Source organism: Chiloscyllium plagiosum, chromosome 13 (genome assembly GCF_004010195.1).
Source record: "Chiloscyllium plagiosum isolate BGI_BamShark_2017 chromosome 13, ASM401019v2, whole genome shotgun sequence".
NCBI lineage: Eukaryota > Metazoa > Chordata > Chondrichthyes > Orectolobiformes > Hemiscylliidae > Chiloscyllium > Chiloscyllium plagiosum.
In genome coordinates this window covers 17,994,040-18,011,174 of record NC_057722.1, presented here as the reverse complement: position 1 = coordinate 18,011,174, position 17,135 = coordinate 17,994,040, and the positions used below count along the sequence as shown (strand labels likewise).

At 40.9% G+C, this 17,135-nt stretch overlaps 1 protein-coding gene across 4 annotated transcripts in view; it reads right to left on the bottom strand.

Moving 5' to 3' along the window:
• Nucleotides 1–17,135, bottom strand: part of ppp2r3a (protein phosphatase 2, regulatory subunit B'', alpha) — a 167,624-nt gene that overhangs the window by 97,960 nt on the left and 52,529 nt on the right. The window contains exon 1 of one of the 4 annotated variants that reach the window (XM_043701937.1): nucleotides 5,417–5,683. The exons of the other annotated variants lie outside the window; for them this stretch is intronic. Within the exon in view, the coding sequence (XP_043557872.1) occupies nucleotides 5,417–5,548 (132 nt within the window). The 5' untranslated portion in view covers nucleotides 5,549–5,683. Of the gene's footprint in view, nucleotides 1–5,416; nucleotides 5,684–17,135 lie in introns of those variants that run through there. 4 annotated transcript variants of the gene reach the window in all.

Genomic DNA, 17,135 nt, shown 5'->3' with positions numbered 1-17,135 from the left:
TGAGGATCAGTGGTCGGCGCAACATCGTGGGCTGAAGGGCCTGTTCTGTGCTGTACTGTTCTATGTTCTATGTTCTAGACTAAAGGGCAACATTCTAAAGAGGAACACAGCACCAGGGACACTTAGGTGATTAAATCATTGACAGCAGCACAGCAGGTTGCAAAAGTAGTTAAAAGGTTACCTGGCATCTTTGGCTTTATGGACAAAGTGTGGTGACTATTTTTGCTGTATGCAATTTGTGATTTAAGCCAACATTCTGTGAAACTGGTAACTTTTAAAGGAATCAGGAGTTCTAAGAGTGATCCAATTGAGCATTCCGAAATATTAGTTACTTTGGATTTTGCTTAGCAATAAGGTGGGCTTTCAACTGATGACTCAGGACTGTTCAGGGCTCACTGAAGAGCAATTCCAGGGGCATAGTTAGTTGGGAGGAGACAGAGAGTAAAGAGAAACATACTGCACGTTAAGAAGGGCTGCTGTAGGCTGTACTGCTAAAAGAAACTGAACAGCAGCATATGTTCTGCTACTCAGGGAAGTTTTATGCAGTGAGGGCTCAAGGAAGTCTTAGGAAGCCTAGAAAGCTTGAAAGAACATTGTGTGCGATAAGTAGTTCAATGTAGTTGAGAATGTGTGTTGAAAAGCTCACAAATGGTATTTGGTTGAGTGCAATTCAGGAAAAGATTCAGGAACAGGACTGGCTCAGTTGAGGTGAGCTGTCTGTGAGGAGCTGGATTTATGCCTGTGAATGCATGCTGCAGTGCAGTTTCTAGAGTGTCAGGGAAGTAGACCAGGCAAAGACAACCAACGAGAACAGTAGAAAATCATTGAGGCAGTCCATGATGGAACAGCTCTTTTGAGAGGAAGTTTCAAGGCCAGATCAGCAAAGTTAAGAATTATAATCCCTTGTGAACTTTAATGAGTTTTGATGACCTACCATGCCATTGAAATCACGATTTGCTAAGATAGCTGTGTGATCTCTCTTGAATACATTTACTATTTGTTGTGGGGCTTCCAATAGCAGTCAATTACCCAAATTTCCCCACATTAATTGTGTTAGAATACAAGTTTTATATGTATTGTAGACTGCATTGCGGTTCTAATGTACAGTTAATTTTACTGTCGCTTGTTCAATACTGTGGATGTATTCACTTTGCAAGTTCCCTGGACTGCACAGTTTGGCTACTTTAAAAAACATGTTACTGGTCCCTAACCTGACATAAGAAAATTGGCGATCTGGTCTAGGATCACAATAAGAGGTATCGGGTACAAATCCAGATGACCTTTAATAAAATTCAAGTAGCGCCTTCAGTCATGGGGACCATGCTTCAGAAAGGCTGTGAAGGCTTTAGAGAAGGTACAGAAAAATTTTGAGATGCTAGTTATATTTTGGAGATGCTAAAATTGTTCTCCTTGGAGAAGAGAAGGTTGAGAAGAGATTTGACAGAAGTTTTCAAACACATGAGTGGTCAGAAGTGGGTAGAGATAAACTGTTCCCATTGACAAGAGGCCCGATAACCAGAGGACACCCATTTAAAATGCATGTCTAAACAATCAAAAGCAACAGGAGGAAAAATCATTTTTTTGACAAGTGGTGAGGAATGCGCTGCCTGAGAGCATGATGGAGGTGTATACAACTGGATCTTTCAAAAGGAAATTGGTGAACACCTGAAGAGAGAAGATTGCAGGGCTACAGGAGTAGAGGTGAGGGATTAGCAGAGTTGCCGTGGCAGACAGCTAGCATGTACACAGACGCCTGAATGGTCTCCTGTACAGTAATCATTCTTTGTATCTATGCTTCTAATCACTATGAATAATGTACACATTGGGAGCATCAAGCTTACTTGAGACAAGTTACGCAAGGTTACAGACATTGGTTTATTGCACTGCTGTCATTTAATTAATAAGAAACAGCTGCCTTCCATACTTCAAACAGCATAATGGAAACAAACATTCATGTGTATGTGGGTGCACGAACTGTCAGCGGCACAGTCAAGGAGTTAAGAGGATTTAATAAATAAATTCAAGCTAATCTAATTTCAGAATTCTGTTTGGTGCCTTGAAGCGGTGTCGATGGACATATTCAGTTATAGTTTTGGGCAGAATACTGGGTCTGTTCTATGTTACCATAAAACTGTCATAGCAGCACAACTTGTTTGGACATTAGTCTTTACATTCACCACTGAGGCACATGACACACGTTAATCTATTTGCTTTACCTAAAAGGACAAGGATCTTAGTAGCAACTTCACATTTGTATGTGCCAGATGCTGTTTGTGTAACCTGCAGACTGAAAAATTGAGGAAGCAAGAGACAAAATTAGGAATTTCAAATAGTTGCTCTGATATATAACTGTTCAGATTACGCACTGAAAGGGTGATTTTAACCTTTTATTCTCCCTTAGGCCAGAAGAGACTGAGGTTTCTTTGTTAAAACTGTACTCATGCATGCACAGGAGATGTTCGTAACCAAAAATGGTGCACAGCTCCAATCTTTGTTTCAAAAACAAAAGTTTTAACAAAGATATTGGAGTCTTGTCTGGTATAAGATGGAGTTAAAATCACTCAGTGGTGCCATGACTCAGATCGGTTGGACCTCAGTGAAAGCGAACAGTGATTTGCAGAGTTTTTATTTTTGCATGCTCACTGGTCATTGCCTACTGGAACACAGACCCAATACGGGCAACCCAAACTTTGGAATAAAGGGTTCAAAACCACCCTTATAACTCAGAATTAACCACTGAGTGCTCCACACCATTCAATTGCAACCAGAAATACATTTTTCTGCTTTGTGCAAAGTCTCCAACACATCGTTGAATTGCATCAAGTAGGAATGGTCTCAAGTTTGATCCCTTCTGTGTGTTGAGTTAGCTAACCTCAGTCACGATGGTCTCAGCAAACAAGGTTTAAACAAGACAAAACAAAAAAGCCTCCCTCTTTCCTGAGGCAGAGAAGAGAAATCAGGCCATGATCACTATAATGCTTCAATAAAGGATGACTGTGAAGCTCCAGTGACATTTGTGTAAGGGCAACAGCATCAGGGACAGAGGAAAATATCGAGCTTCCTTGAATAGTGCCACAGGATCCCTACTGCTCTCTTAACTTCAACAACAATAAGCCAAGATCCTGGATTAACATCTTATTGAGGGACAGAAGCTCCATGTAGACTTGACTGAAATGTTGACCTCAGTATGAGCTCATATTTTGGTACTGGGCTTCAAACCACAAGTTTCCAACCAATAGGTAATGATATGCACAAATTAATCCCAAACTGACATTGTTACTTCCACAAAATGGTACTGATACATTGCTAATAGTCACAAGCTTGGAAGTTAGATTTCTGATAACATCACAGTGAGTATAAATCAGAATTTAAACTCAAAGCAAGGAGCAAGGTGGCTGATTTAATGGTTAACATCTGCTTTGCTTAAACAACAAAGAGCATAAGAAATTACGTTAAATTGAAAATCAATATGTGTAACACTTTCATTAATTCTTAATTGTTCCCAATGCAACACTGAACAATTACCTCTACTAAGCAGTGATTTTTGTTTACATTGATTTGGGAATACATTTATATTCACAGTATCCTGTTGAACTGATTGGAACCCAGATGTTTTATAATAAGACACTGGAGTTAAGAAATGAAGGCCTTGGAATGCACATCAAACAGCATGGTTTGCCACACATTTCTATAGTTCATAGAAATTGCAAGATGACAAAAGACTAAAATTGATCTCCCATTCTGGGTTGTGGATACCAGACTGCCTGTGAAGAACTGAAGCTGGGTGACAGTAAAATATTATGTACCTTTCCTTGAAATTCAACTTTGGTCAATAGTTCATGTTGAATTCAATGCAAAGTTATCCCAATAATTAAGCCAACAGTCCTTATCAGAACATATTTTTTCATTGTAATAGGATATGAGCAGAGTTAAAAATTGCTTTTGTTGTCTCATGCATTTCACAGGCCTTTGAACCAAATCCTATTGATGTAGCAGGAGCCTACATTTCTGTATATTTCAGCTTGAAAATAAGCTTACTTGAATTTTGAATTTAATTTGGCAAGGTAACAGAATAGTTCTAATACCAGATTAGTAATCTCAGGATCCAGAGGCATGAGTTCAAATCCTGTTAAGGCAATTTAAATATAAAGATTGTGAAACTGAATACTTAATAAGGATGACCATGAAATCCCCAGATTGATAGAAAGCCAGTCTAGTTCTCTACTTCCCTTCTGGGCAAGGAAAGCAGCTATCCGTACCCAGTGTCACCTTAATGTGATTCCTGACCCACAGCAGTGTGGTTGACTCTTAACTGCCTACTAAAACTGCCTATCAAAACAGCTATAAGGGTAAGTAGGGATGACTCTACTTTGAATAAATAAATAATAGCAAATATATTGCACTGGCAGGAGGGTCAGTAACTCAAGGACACAGAATTAAGGTAATCAGAAAAAGAGCCAGAGAGAGGATAAGGAGATTTTTTTTTCCCCCAATACAAATGTGGGACATACTGTTTGAAAGTATGGTGAAATCTGAATCAGTAGTAATTTTCAAAAAAATTGACATGTACCTGAAAGGAAAGAAAAAAAATCATAGGGCAATGTGGAAAGAGCAGGTAAGTCAGACAAACTGGATTTGCCCTTTGAATGAACCACATAGTCTTGAGGAACCTAATGGCCTTCTGTACTCTATGACTATGTAATAATGTTAGCGCAATCAGAGAGAAAACTCCAGCAATATAAAATAATTTAACCAAGTAACAAGGGAGAGACCACCAAAACTAACACTGCTATTCTATGGCTCTATCAGGACAGAATCAACTTGTAACAGTTAAGTGTTTTATATGACATTTTTGAATGCGAAGGAATAGCTCCTGCACATTTACTTTGTTATATTTTCTCCTGATTAAATTAGTTTCTTGCTTTGCTTTCGATTGTCAGTAATGCTGTCGTTTTGACTCCTTTTAGGAATATTGTGTTTAAAGGGTTAACAATGGGCAGAATACAGTTTCATGATATATGACACAACTTGAAGATTTCAATTCAACAAATCTCCATATAAAAAGCAGTACCCATAGAAGTGTAAGGAGATACACAGACCAACCCTCCCTTGCTCCATGCACTAAAGATTAAGTCTATATATGGTTAAGATTGAAACTGTGAAAAAAACAGTAAAATATTTTTTAAAAGTAACCATCAAAATACACTCTTGCTCTTTTTCTCTTCTTGACCTCCCTTTGAAGGATGAAACAGTCTCAGTACTTTTAACCAGATCCTAGGGATCTATTTATAAACCTGTTGGTACAGTGCAAATAGCTGTCTTTAACAGCATTCATGCACTGATAGCAATTAGCAGACAGGACACGGTCTAAACAGCAACAGAACTTAAACTCAAGGCGTGGAGAATTATTTCAAACCTGTGCTTGCTGGAACGATTTCAACCTCTTCTTGAATCGTGATGGCAGAACAAAATCACATCCACGGGCAAGGAAAGCAAACTCCCCTCGTAAATCGGGGTCCCTCCGCAGAGAAGTTTCCTTGATCATCATCTTGAAAAGCTTTGCTCAGCAATGCTTCCGAGTGTTTGTTAGTATGTCCTTTTGTAATGTGGTAAATATAGACTGAACAGCATTCAGGGTCCCAGTTTGCACAGAAAAGTGAGAATTGCCTCCTGGAAAGACCACACTGTTTCTTGTATTCTCACAGCCTGACAATGTCCATGCATTGTACCTCGCCACCGAGGTCAGAGTCCATTTATTCTTGTCTTTGAGTCTCGATGTTTAACTGCTGTGTTGTACCCAGAAACATGTCCTGCAATGCGATCTGTTTGATAGAAGGGCTTCTCGACAATTGATCTGTCCAGGACTGGTGCGAGTGCATTGTGGGAAAGGAAGAACCCTCTACCAGAAGAGCTAAAGTTAGCACTTGCTGAAGAAGACCCGAGAATAGTCTTACCTGCTATGACACTGTTTACACTAATAGACTCTCAACTGAGAATGTGAGGCACGGACTTCAATAAATCACATGGCTTTTGCAGAATGTGAAATAAGGCTCTACACTGCTCAAGAAGGCATGTGGAATAAATCATTACACAAAAGAGAAACAGGGAACTATCTTCCAATAAACAGACTGATATAAAAAGTTATGGAAAACTTCTCAGAATTGTTTCTCAGACAGAAATCTGACCTGATTAATCTGTTTGATTTTATAAACAGCTTTCTGCAAGTATTTGATTCACTGTCGGAAAACGATCGTCCTAATGCACCCTTTCTTCCCCCCAAATCTGCCTCCCTTTTTTGCTATGCTCCATCTCTAGCCCAGTGTATAAATAACTTCCACACTTGCTGTTGGCACAGTCTCCTGACATTTCAGTTCAACTGCAGTCCCAGATTACTCCACCAATCAACAGCAGCTGTTTGGAGAATATCAAACACATCAAGATTCCGAGGCACCAATGTGTTTGGCCCCAGCCAGGACTCTATCCCCTTCAGCCTCTGTGAGCAGTTTTGCGACATGGAAGCTGGTCCCACTTGTCCGTGGCTTTTAGAGATATTCCCATGAAAATGAGCTGAACTGCAAAGGAGTAAGTGCTGCACTTAGTGCTGTGAGGTTGCACTCATTAGAAATTGAAATCCGGTAGCCTCTGCCATCAGTGGCTGATCCACAAAGCCAACTCTACTCCATAGCAGTTGAAAGTTTTCCCCTGGACTTAATCCAGACCGCATTCAATAAGTACTTGTCCAATTCCTTTTGCTATTCAATCATGTATTTCCAAAGGTTATTTTAGCATCGGGCTTTCCTGCACTCCATTCTCAGTTTGAGTTACAACGTTCTTGAATAATTACAAGATTCTGAGCTGCTTCCGCAAGTATTTCTTTATCATGGTTTATCTGACAGCCACCACTCTGGGCTGATCTTGGCAAAGGAATCCATTTCTGACTCAAAGGAGCAGCAATTCTGATGTACGCACTCAGGTATCACAATCTCACCAAGATTGCTATAGAGCTGGAATAACAGTGGTTAGCACTGCTGCCTCACAGCGCCAGAGACCCGGGTTCAATTCCCGCCTCAGGCGACTGACTGTGTGGAGTTTAATCTAATCTAATCTAATCTAATCTAATCTAACTGGCATGGCTCAGGAGTCAGAGACAAGAATCTCCTATGTGAACTTTGATTTTGCTCGCTATCTGGGAGACCCTGTTACAACCCCCAATACTTCATTGTATACATGCAGTTATGAGTTAAAGTTAGACAGCTATGATGTAATTTTACTAGAATTGTACCTGGGATCACAGTCTTGTGGAGCTGGCATTGATTTTAGAGCAGAGAAGGCTGAGAGATGTCTAGCAGAGGCGTTAGAAATTACAAAGATTTTGATGAGGTAAATAAGGTCGAACTGGCTGTGAAATTCAGCTGCTGAGTGTGTGCATGTTTTGGGGCTGTAAGTGTCATTTTGTCTCCAAAACAATGGGTCAGATTTTCCACTCTGCCCCTCTTTTTGGTGACAGGAGACAGCTCTGCATTTCTGAGAGGATACTCGGATTAGGGTTTCCCTCAGAACTCCAATCTGACAGCTCTCTCATAACATCAAACAGGGAATTCAAACCATGCTCCCATTACACAGCAGTCAGGTGCAATATCCTGAAATTTAAAAGTCCAGAAACACAGCCACTTTGGGGAGTGAGGTTAAGGAGGACAGGGTGCTAGGTGGGCAGGATGCCATAGATAGAGGTTAGGGTAACAGTTTTTGGGGCTTCATGGACAGGATATTAAGGGGGCAGGGGTGAGCATTCCAAGAGTAGAATGCCAGGTGGGATATGATGTCAAGTGGATAGGTGCCAGCTGGTAGTGTAGTTGGCATCTGTGCAAAGTAGCAAAGGGGCTTGGTTAACCATGCAATGTAGTATTTAGAGTAGGATGATAGTGGTTGGGAGAGATATGAGCCACCAGCAAAGAGGGGGGTGGGGAGAAACAAGGGTGGAGGGAGACAGGTCCTGTCCAGGGGGATGGCAGGGGGAAGTGGATGACAGCAGATCCGGACTGGGTGACGTGGAGTCCGCTTTCTGGCAAACTGGGTCCAGAGTGGGTGGAAGTTCGGAGTCGGGGAGTGGGAGAAAGGGTAGAAAGAGGAAGGCAGCATCTCCAGGATGGGCTGGGGTTTTGGCGGGGGTAGGGAGAATTTCTGAAGCAAACTGGGCCGAGGAAAATACGGTGGTTTGCCAAATCAGATTGTCAGAATGTGTAAAGTAATGGTAGTTTAAAGGGTATCCCCAATTTAATTAATAAAGTCAGACCAGAAGAGATCAAACTATACAACAGCAGGTGGGCTCAGACTTGACATTCACAATGTCTCAAGAGACACATTCTTGTCTTAGGAGGTAAAGTTAAATTAGTTTAAAACATTCTGTGAACTCTGAAAGGATGCAAAACCCTTTTATAATTTCTTCTTTGATCTGATGAAGTAAGTAAGGGACGATTAACCTAGAAATCTGTGTAACGGCAATCCAGAGCAGGCTACATGATTATGGAAGTACAGTATTGCAGATGCTGGAAATGTGAAATAAAAATAGGAAGTGCTGAAGAAACTCAACAAATCTGACAGCATCATTTGGAGTAAAACAGAGTTATTGTTTTGAGTCTGATTTGGCTCTTCCTCTTAATATTCTATCTTTCACTGTTGCTGAATTTCTCTCATGCTTTCTACTTTTTTACACCATTTTGGAGATGGGTGCAGCTTAAGGATATTTTAAATTATTTATGATGAGGAGGTGCCAGTGTCAGATTGGGGTGGACATAGTTAAAAATCACAACACCAGGTTACAGTCCAACAGGCTTATTTGGGAGTACTAGTTTTCAGAGCGCTGCTCCTTCATCAGGTATCAAGTGAGGCAAGATCTTGGTACATTGGCAAGACCAAGCAGACGCAACAACAACGGATGAATGGATACCTCACAACAATCACAGGGATGTTCCCTCTCAATTGTGGAACACTTCAGTGGTCAGGGACATTTGGCCTCTGATCTTTGGGTGACCGCCCTCAAAGATGGACTTCAGAATATGCACCATCGCAGAGTGGTCAAACAGAGGCTGATGGACAAGTTCGATACCCATGAGGATGGCTTCAACCAGGACCTGGGGGTCATGTCACACTACAGGTGACCACACTACACTCTACACTCTCTCTCTCTCACATATACACACACACACACACTCTCACACTCACGCAGACCCTCTCTCATACACATGCTCACACACACAATCTATTATTCTATTAAATTTTCCTGCAGAGTTAAGTTATTCCAATTTCTGATTTCTTTTGTGTAGTTAACTGTGGTGTATGAATAAAGTATGTTTTGCTTCATGGAAAAGCGCAGCAGGTCAGGCAGCATCCAAGTTCTTGGATGCTGCCTGACCTGCTGCGCTTTTCCAGCAACACATTTTCAGCTCTGATCTCCAGCATCTGCAGTCCTCACTTTCTCCTCGATGTTTTGCTTCATGACTGTTAGCTTGACCAATCAAATTGCATTAGGAACGCAATGTCTGGCATTTGCCTTTAAAATAAGAAAACATTAGGGTCTAGGCTAGATTCTTAATAAATGTTGAGGGGTTTTGATCTGGTCCCAACATCATTATACAGGTTGTAAATAATTGAGGGTTCAACACTGACTCCTATTGTGCACCACTCATCACATACTGCCAACTGTAAAATGAGTCATTTGTGCCCACTCTTTGTTTTCTATTAGCTAACCAATCCTCTATCAATGCTAACATGTTATCCCCTACGTCATGAGCTCCTATGTTGTGAAGTATCCTTTGATGTGGCACATTGTCAAATGTTTCTTGCAATCTAAGTACAAGACATTCACTAATTCCTGCTAATCTATGTTGCTTATTAAGTCCTTAAAGAACTCTAACAAAATAAAACACGATTTCCCTTTTACACAAGCATGTTGACTTTGCTTGATTGCATTAAGATTCTTTAAGTGACCTGCTTTAACTTCCTCATCAACAGTTTCTAGAATTCTTCCTATGCCAGATGTTAATCAATCAGCTTATAGTTTCCCACATTCTGTCTCCCTTCTTTCTTGAATAGGAAAGTCACATTTAATATTTTCCAATCTGATGGGACTTTGCAGAATCTGGGGAATTTTGGATAATTAAAACCCATGAATTTACTTTGAACAATGAAGTCTGTCAAGCCCAGAGACTTGTCAGATTTTTGTTCCATTAATTTCCTCAGTAAACATTCTCTGGTGATTATAATTGTTTTAAGTTCCTTACTCACTTTTATGTTCAGATTCAGAATTACATTGGCGGTGTTATTGTATCCACCACAGTGATGACAGATATAAAATGTCTATTCAATTCATCTGCCAATTCTCTAATTTGTATTATTAATTCTGCAAACTAACAGTTTTTTTTTACATAATCATCTTTCTAAACATTTTCAGCCAACTAGGCAGCAACAGGCTCTAATTTCACACTCTCATTAATCTTTAAGGAATTCTTTGCTTTTTTAAAAAATGTTTGCCCATTTTTCTGACCTGCACACTGTTCTGCAAAATTACAATTTTTTTTTCTTCCAGCTTGATGCTACTTTTAGGACCCTTAGCTGAGGATGGTGTGTCCTCCCCTTAGAATCTAACTGATAGATATTTTCTATATATTCTGAAACATCTCCTTAAATGTACGTCTTCTTTCCTGTAACTTAATCCAGTTTCTCAGCTCAGTGTAAATAGCTCTGTTCTCAGAATTGCTTTGTTTTATGTTTACAATGCCAATGTTTGATTAGCTCTTGGTCACTGTTATTTAGAGTTGCAAGGTAGCTAGGGATTCACTGTAAGAAGAGGAAAAATTAACTTCATCATTCAGTGCTGAAAGGCTTAATTATTGCGAGAGAACAGAAACCAGATTGTGTAGTTTAAACAACTGAAAATATCTACAATCATCTTTCATCAAGTCTTGTGCCAAAGAAAGCAACCAGCAGATTAGCTTGGAAAGCAAGTGGGCGGCATGGTGGCTCAGTGGTTAGTACTGCTGCCTCACAGCATGGGGAACCCAGGTTTGATTCCACCCTAGGGCGCATGTCTGTGTGGAGTTTGCACATTCTGCCCATGTCTATATGAATTTGCTCTGCTTTCTTCCCACAGTTCAAAGATGTGGGCGGCACGGTGGCACAGTGGCACAGTGGTTAGCACTGCTGCCTCACAGCGCCAGAGACCCGGGTTCAATTCCCGCCTCAGGCGACCGACTGTGTGGAGTTTGCACATTCTCCCCGTGTCTGCGTGGGTTTCCTCCGGGTGCTCCGGTTTCCTCCCACACTCCAAAAATGTGCAGGTTAGGTGAATTGGCCACGCTAAATTGCCTGTAGTGTTAGGTGCAGGGGTAAATGTAGGGGAATGGGTCTGGGTGGGTGCGCTTCAGCGGGTCGGTGTGGACTTGTTGGGCCGAAGGGCCTGTTTCCACACTGTAAGTAATCTAATCTAATCTAATGTGCAGGTTAAGTGGATTGGCCATGGGATATGGAGGGTCATGGGGATAGGATAGGGCATGGATTTGGATGAGATGCTCTTTGGAAGATCAGCATGGACTTGATGGGCCAATGATCTGCTTCCACAGTGTAGGGATTCTATGATTTTAACTAATACAACCAACTGAGGCATCCACAGCCAAGGGATGGGTAAATGAAAATTTTATTTCTGAGACTAGCTGGAGCTGACGTGAATTATCTAGAGGACTATGGCATACAGTACTGGTCCCTCCAGAAGTAAATAATTTTAAGACTGATGTGGCTTATAAGAGAATTCTTTGGGGTAGTAAGAAGTAAATTTAAATGCATAAATCCATAGATCTGAATCATACTGATAATGGTGAACAGTTTGTTTGCCTTTTATATACAGCAATATTAGTGTTTGATTAAAAAAAGGGGGATTATGAATTGTAGTTCCATTGATTAAAATGTTTGAATTTCTAAAACTAAAAGTTCACAGTCCCTAATCAGATTTAACAACTATAACTGTAAGTGTAACTGAAGAGCACGGGAGTCAAATGAATGGAAGAACTCTTTCAAAGCACATGCCCAAAGAATTGAATGGCCTCTATCTGCTGCTGGATTCTGATAGAAAATCTTGCTGTTATTGCCTGCAGTAGCTGCACAAAGTCCTGGTGACATTTCTCCATTTTGGTGAGGCTCACTATTAGTTGGATCTAATACCAGGGCCACTGCTACACAATAGCTGTGCATGCCAAATTGAATATTAATTTAATATAATTCCAGGATTTTTAGTCTGTGTTTGGGGAACCATGTTTTACAAATTGGTCCACTTCTGTAATGCTAGACTTTTTATTTCTTTATTTTTCTAATTGTTTTTCCCCTAAGAGTTTTTATTTAAGAATTCATACCTATGTATCTGGTACCATAAGTGGTGAGTTGTAAACTTTACACTGCAACCATTTAAGTATAGGGGACAATAAATCTAATTTTCATTCTAACTTTCCAGAGAAAGTGAATATTAGAAACTTTGCCTATTAGATAATGGGTTAACTGTTTAGTTGTAGGTAGGTTATGCACATAAATTGTGCATTATTTGGTCCTCCTATAAGAGCACTGCAGTGGCACAGTGGTCATGTTCCAACCTCTGGGTCAGGAGTCCTGTGTTCAACTCCCATATGCTCCAGAGGTGTGTAATAAATCTCAGAACAAGTTGATTCCAAAATATCTTGAGCCTTCTATGAATAGACAGAGATTAAAACTAGACTTGTTGGGTTAGACAGCCTGTACTTGTAATGTGTCACTATGCAAATAAATAGTTCAGCACCAGCTTTTGGAACAGAATGTAGCCCCTAGTTTTTTGGTATCTGGATGGAGTGACAAAATCTTATTCTACAGTGTTTTGAGCAGGTTTTCACATATCCTGCATTAAGACTGCATGGTTGGAAATTCAAGTGATCAAAACTTGGTTTCAGGTGCGTTTTGGCAGTAAATGAATCTTTTGCAGCAGAGCAACACTAGTTATGCTGATGTCCAGTTTCTGCACTGTTACTATCACCTGTATCATGACTCAATAACCTATACCTGACATCCATCTAAACCCAGAACCACTTCCATCTGGAAGGATAAGGGCAGCAGATATATGGGAACACCACCACCTTCAAGTTTCCCTCCAAGCCACTCACCATCTTAACTTGGAAGTATATCGCTGTTCCTTCAATTCCTGGAATTCCCCTCCCAAACTATATTGTGAATCTACCTAGAACACATGAACTGCAGAGGTTCAAGAAGGAGTTCACAACTACCATCTCAAGAACAATTGGAGACAGGCAATAATCATAGAATCCCTACAGTGTGGAAGCAGGCCATTTGACCCAACAAGTCCACATCGGCCCTCCGAAGAGTAACCCACCCAGAGCCATTCCCCTACCCTATTACTCCACAGTTGCCCTGACTAATGCACCTGACCTACGCATCCCTGAACACTATAGGTAATTTAGGATGGCCAATTCACCTAACCTGCACATCTTTGGATTGTGGGAGGAAACCAGAGCACCCGGAGGAAGCCCACACAGACATGAGGAGAATGTGCAAACTCCGCATGGACAGTTGCCCGAGTCTGGAATTGAACCCAGGTTCCTGGAGCTGTAAGGCAGCAGTGCTAACCACTGAGCCACCATGCCGTAAGTGATGGCACAACCAGCGATGCCCATGTCCCATGCGTGAATAAAACGATTTATAGCAAAAAAGGTAGGCTATTTGGTCCATTGTATCTCTGCCAGAGAAAAAAAGAGCCATTCCACTGAATGCCACTTTCCAGCTTTTCATCCATAGCCCTGCAGCTCAACTGCGTTGCCAAATACTTTTTAAATGTAACAAGGCTTTGTGCCTCTACCACCCCATCAGGCAGGGAATGCTACACCCCACCACCCTCTGGGTGATACAATTTGTCAACTCCTTCTGATTTTTTTTGGCAATTATTTTAAGTTTATTCCTACTGATTATTGAACACTTAAAATAAATTAACATTTCCTATCAACCTTATCTGACACCAGAAAATCATTCTTTTTAGTATATCTCAGTTAATTCTCTGCTCGGTTCCCCCAATTCTGAAGAAAACAGCTTCTGACTATCCAATCTTTCATCTTGGTTGAAGTACTTACCTCAAGAGTGTGGTGCTCGAAAAGCAGAGCATGTCAGGTAGGATCTGAGGAGCAGGAGAATTGATTTTTTGGGCATAAGCTCCTTGAATGCTGCCTGACCTGCTGTGCTTTCCCAGCACCACATCACTCCCCTCACCTCCGTCCAAGGCTCCAGAAGATCCTTCCACATCTATCAGAAATATACTTGTGCCTCCACCAATGTCATCTACTGTATCCGATGTGGTCTCCCCTACACCAGGGAGACAAGATGCCAACTTGCGGATCGTTTTAGAGAACATCTCTGGGACACCCGCACCCACCAACCTCACCACTCCGTGGCTGAACACTTCAATTACCCCGCACACTCCGTCAAGGACATGCAGGTCCTGGGCCTGCTCCATCACTAAACCCTAACCACCTGATGTCACGAGGAAGAATGCTTCATCTTTCACCTTGGGACCTTGCAACCACATGGGATTAATGTGGATTTCACCAGTTTCTTAATTTCCCCTCCCCCCACCTTATCCCACTCCCAAGTCTACAACTCAGCACCGTCCTCTTGACCTGTCCATCTTCCTTCCCATCTATCTGCTCCACTCTCTCCCTGACTTATAATCTTCCCACCCCATCTTCATTTACTTATCAACTTCAGCTACCTTCCCCCCAAACCTACCCCCCCTCCCATTTATCTCTCAGCCCCCCTACCCCACAAGCCTCATTCATGATGAAGGGCTTATGCCCGAAATGTTGACTCCCCTGCGCCTTGGCTGCTGCCTGACTTGCTGTGCTTTTCCAGCACCACACACTTGATAAAGTTCTGTCCTGATGAGCTCACAGCTACTCATTTGGAGCTAGAGACAAAACAGAATGTTTTCATCTTGCGTAGTCATACTTATGCATTGTTCTTTTTTGCTAATTTGTAACTCAGATTTAGGGATTCAGACTTAGTTCCAGATTCAGGTCAGATGAAGTCCAGAATGTGCAGTCAGTTTGACATTTCTGCAACACAGACTGCTGTTATAAACTCCATAGGCTGACATGTGTAGCCAGCATCAATTTCTTAAAGTAAGTGAAAAGACCAGAGCCTGTGCAATCACGATAGGTATTTATCTTGGGCCAGACATATCTGACTGAAATTTTGTTTCACTGGAGCTTTTCACTGCTAACATGAATATTCAGTTGCTTGTGGAGTCATTGCTAAATTAATGCAAAGAACGGTGAAGAAATTTCATTTGTGATGATTGAATTACTCAGTTCACATATTAAATACATCCTGAAAATATCATTGTTTTGAATATTCAAGGCACTGGCATCTCCAATAATAAAACTTTGAGAGCACCTTTAATCGCTTCTGGTTGTGCAACATATCGTCAGCTATCATGTTTGGATCCCTGCCTACTTGGAATACAGGGTCACACATTTAAGACAGAGATGAGGAGCAATTTCTTCTCTCAGAGGGTTGTTAGTTTGAGGAAGTTTTTACTTCAGAAGGCTGGTCATTAAATATGTTCCAGGCTGGAAAAGACAAAATTTTAATTAGCAAGAGAATCAAGGGTTGTAGGGAATAGGTAGGAAGGTGAAGTTGAGGATTATCAGATCAGCCATGATCTGAATGAATGACAGTGAGTACTTGATCAGCCGATTGGCCTAATTCTACTCCTATACCTAACATTGTTTATCCACATTGCTGGAGGGTTTTATAGCACCACAGAGAAAAAAAACCACATCACATTGGATGTGCAAAAGATGAGCACAGATCAAATGGATGAGTGATTTGAAAAACACATCCTTGGATAGTCTATTCAGTCAGCTGTATATTTGTACAAAGCATTTGTCTATGTCTCCAATCTATCTGGTTCATTTTCCAAACTATGCAATTACCCACTGAGATATTTCAGTTTTTAAAAATGTATTCACTGATGGGATGTGTTTTGCCCGCACTTGTTGCCTGAACTCAGTTACCCTTGAACTGAGTGAATTGCTGGAGCATTTAAGAGGTCACTTAAGAGTCAATAACATTACTGTGGTTGCACATGTAGGCGGGACTAGATGAAGTTGGCTGAATTCTTTCTGTTAATTACATTTGTGAATCAAATGGTTTTTATGAAACTCTATAATGGTATCATGGTCGCTGTTACAGAGACTAGCTTTTAATTCCAGATTTATTAATTAATTTGTGAATCGAAATTTCACAAGCTGCTGTGTGGGATTTGGCTCCAGAACATTAACCTGGTCTTCTGGATTATCAGTCCAGTGACATGACTAATACACAAACTGCTATAAAAAAAAGACACTTGACTCCATTTTCTCTTTCTGCACACTAAATAGAGAGAACATTTTGCAAATATTTTTAAAGTTGAGCTTCATTCTGCCTTAATGAAACAAGTTAACAATCAGATAAAGGACACATTTAGTCCCATGAGGAGGAAGTCACAACTCAAACATAACCTGAAAAGGTAGAAGACAATGTTACTTTGGCTTGCAAAATGATGGCTAAATTAGGTCAAAGGAAGAGCCTTCCCCTTGAAGGGTTTTAAAACTGCTGCTGCATCTATAAAAAGCTTCAAATCACGCACTGTCTACCTCACAAACTATCATTACTGACGTAGTTTTAAATTGCAAGCTTCAGCTTCTCCAAGCATAAAGTAATTTTACTGAAATAACACCCCAAAATGGAGGTTTTTAAACCAGCCGTGTTCAAAATCATTAAACGACAGCTGTTGTGTTTATACTTAGAACAAAGGTCGCGCATTACAAACCAACACACCAGCCATGCCTAACCAAGGAAGTATTTAAGGAAGTCAAGCGCTGTCTTGTGGTGAGCAGCGTTGACCTCTGAAGGGAGACACATAACTTCCTACTGCTTAGTGACAAGGACATGCACTTTCAACAGAGCAGATTCTTTGCTGACACTGAGCGGCATATGTCCTTTCTATTTGCTAATAAACTTAGGAGAGGAATGTCAATACTTCCAAAGCTTCACGTGTCACACGTTTAAACATG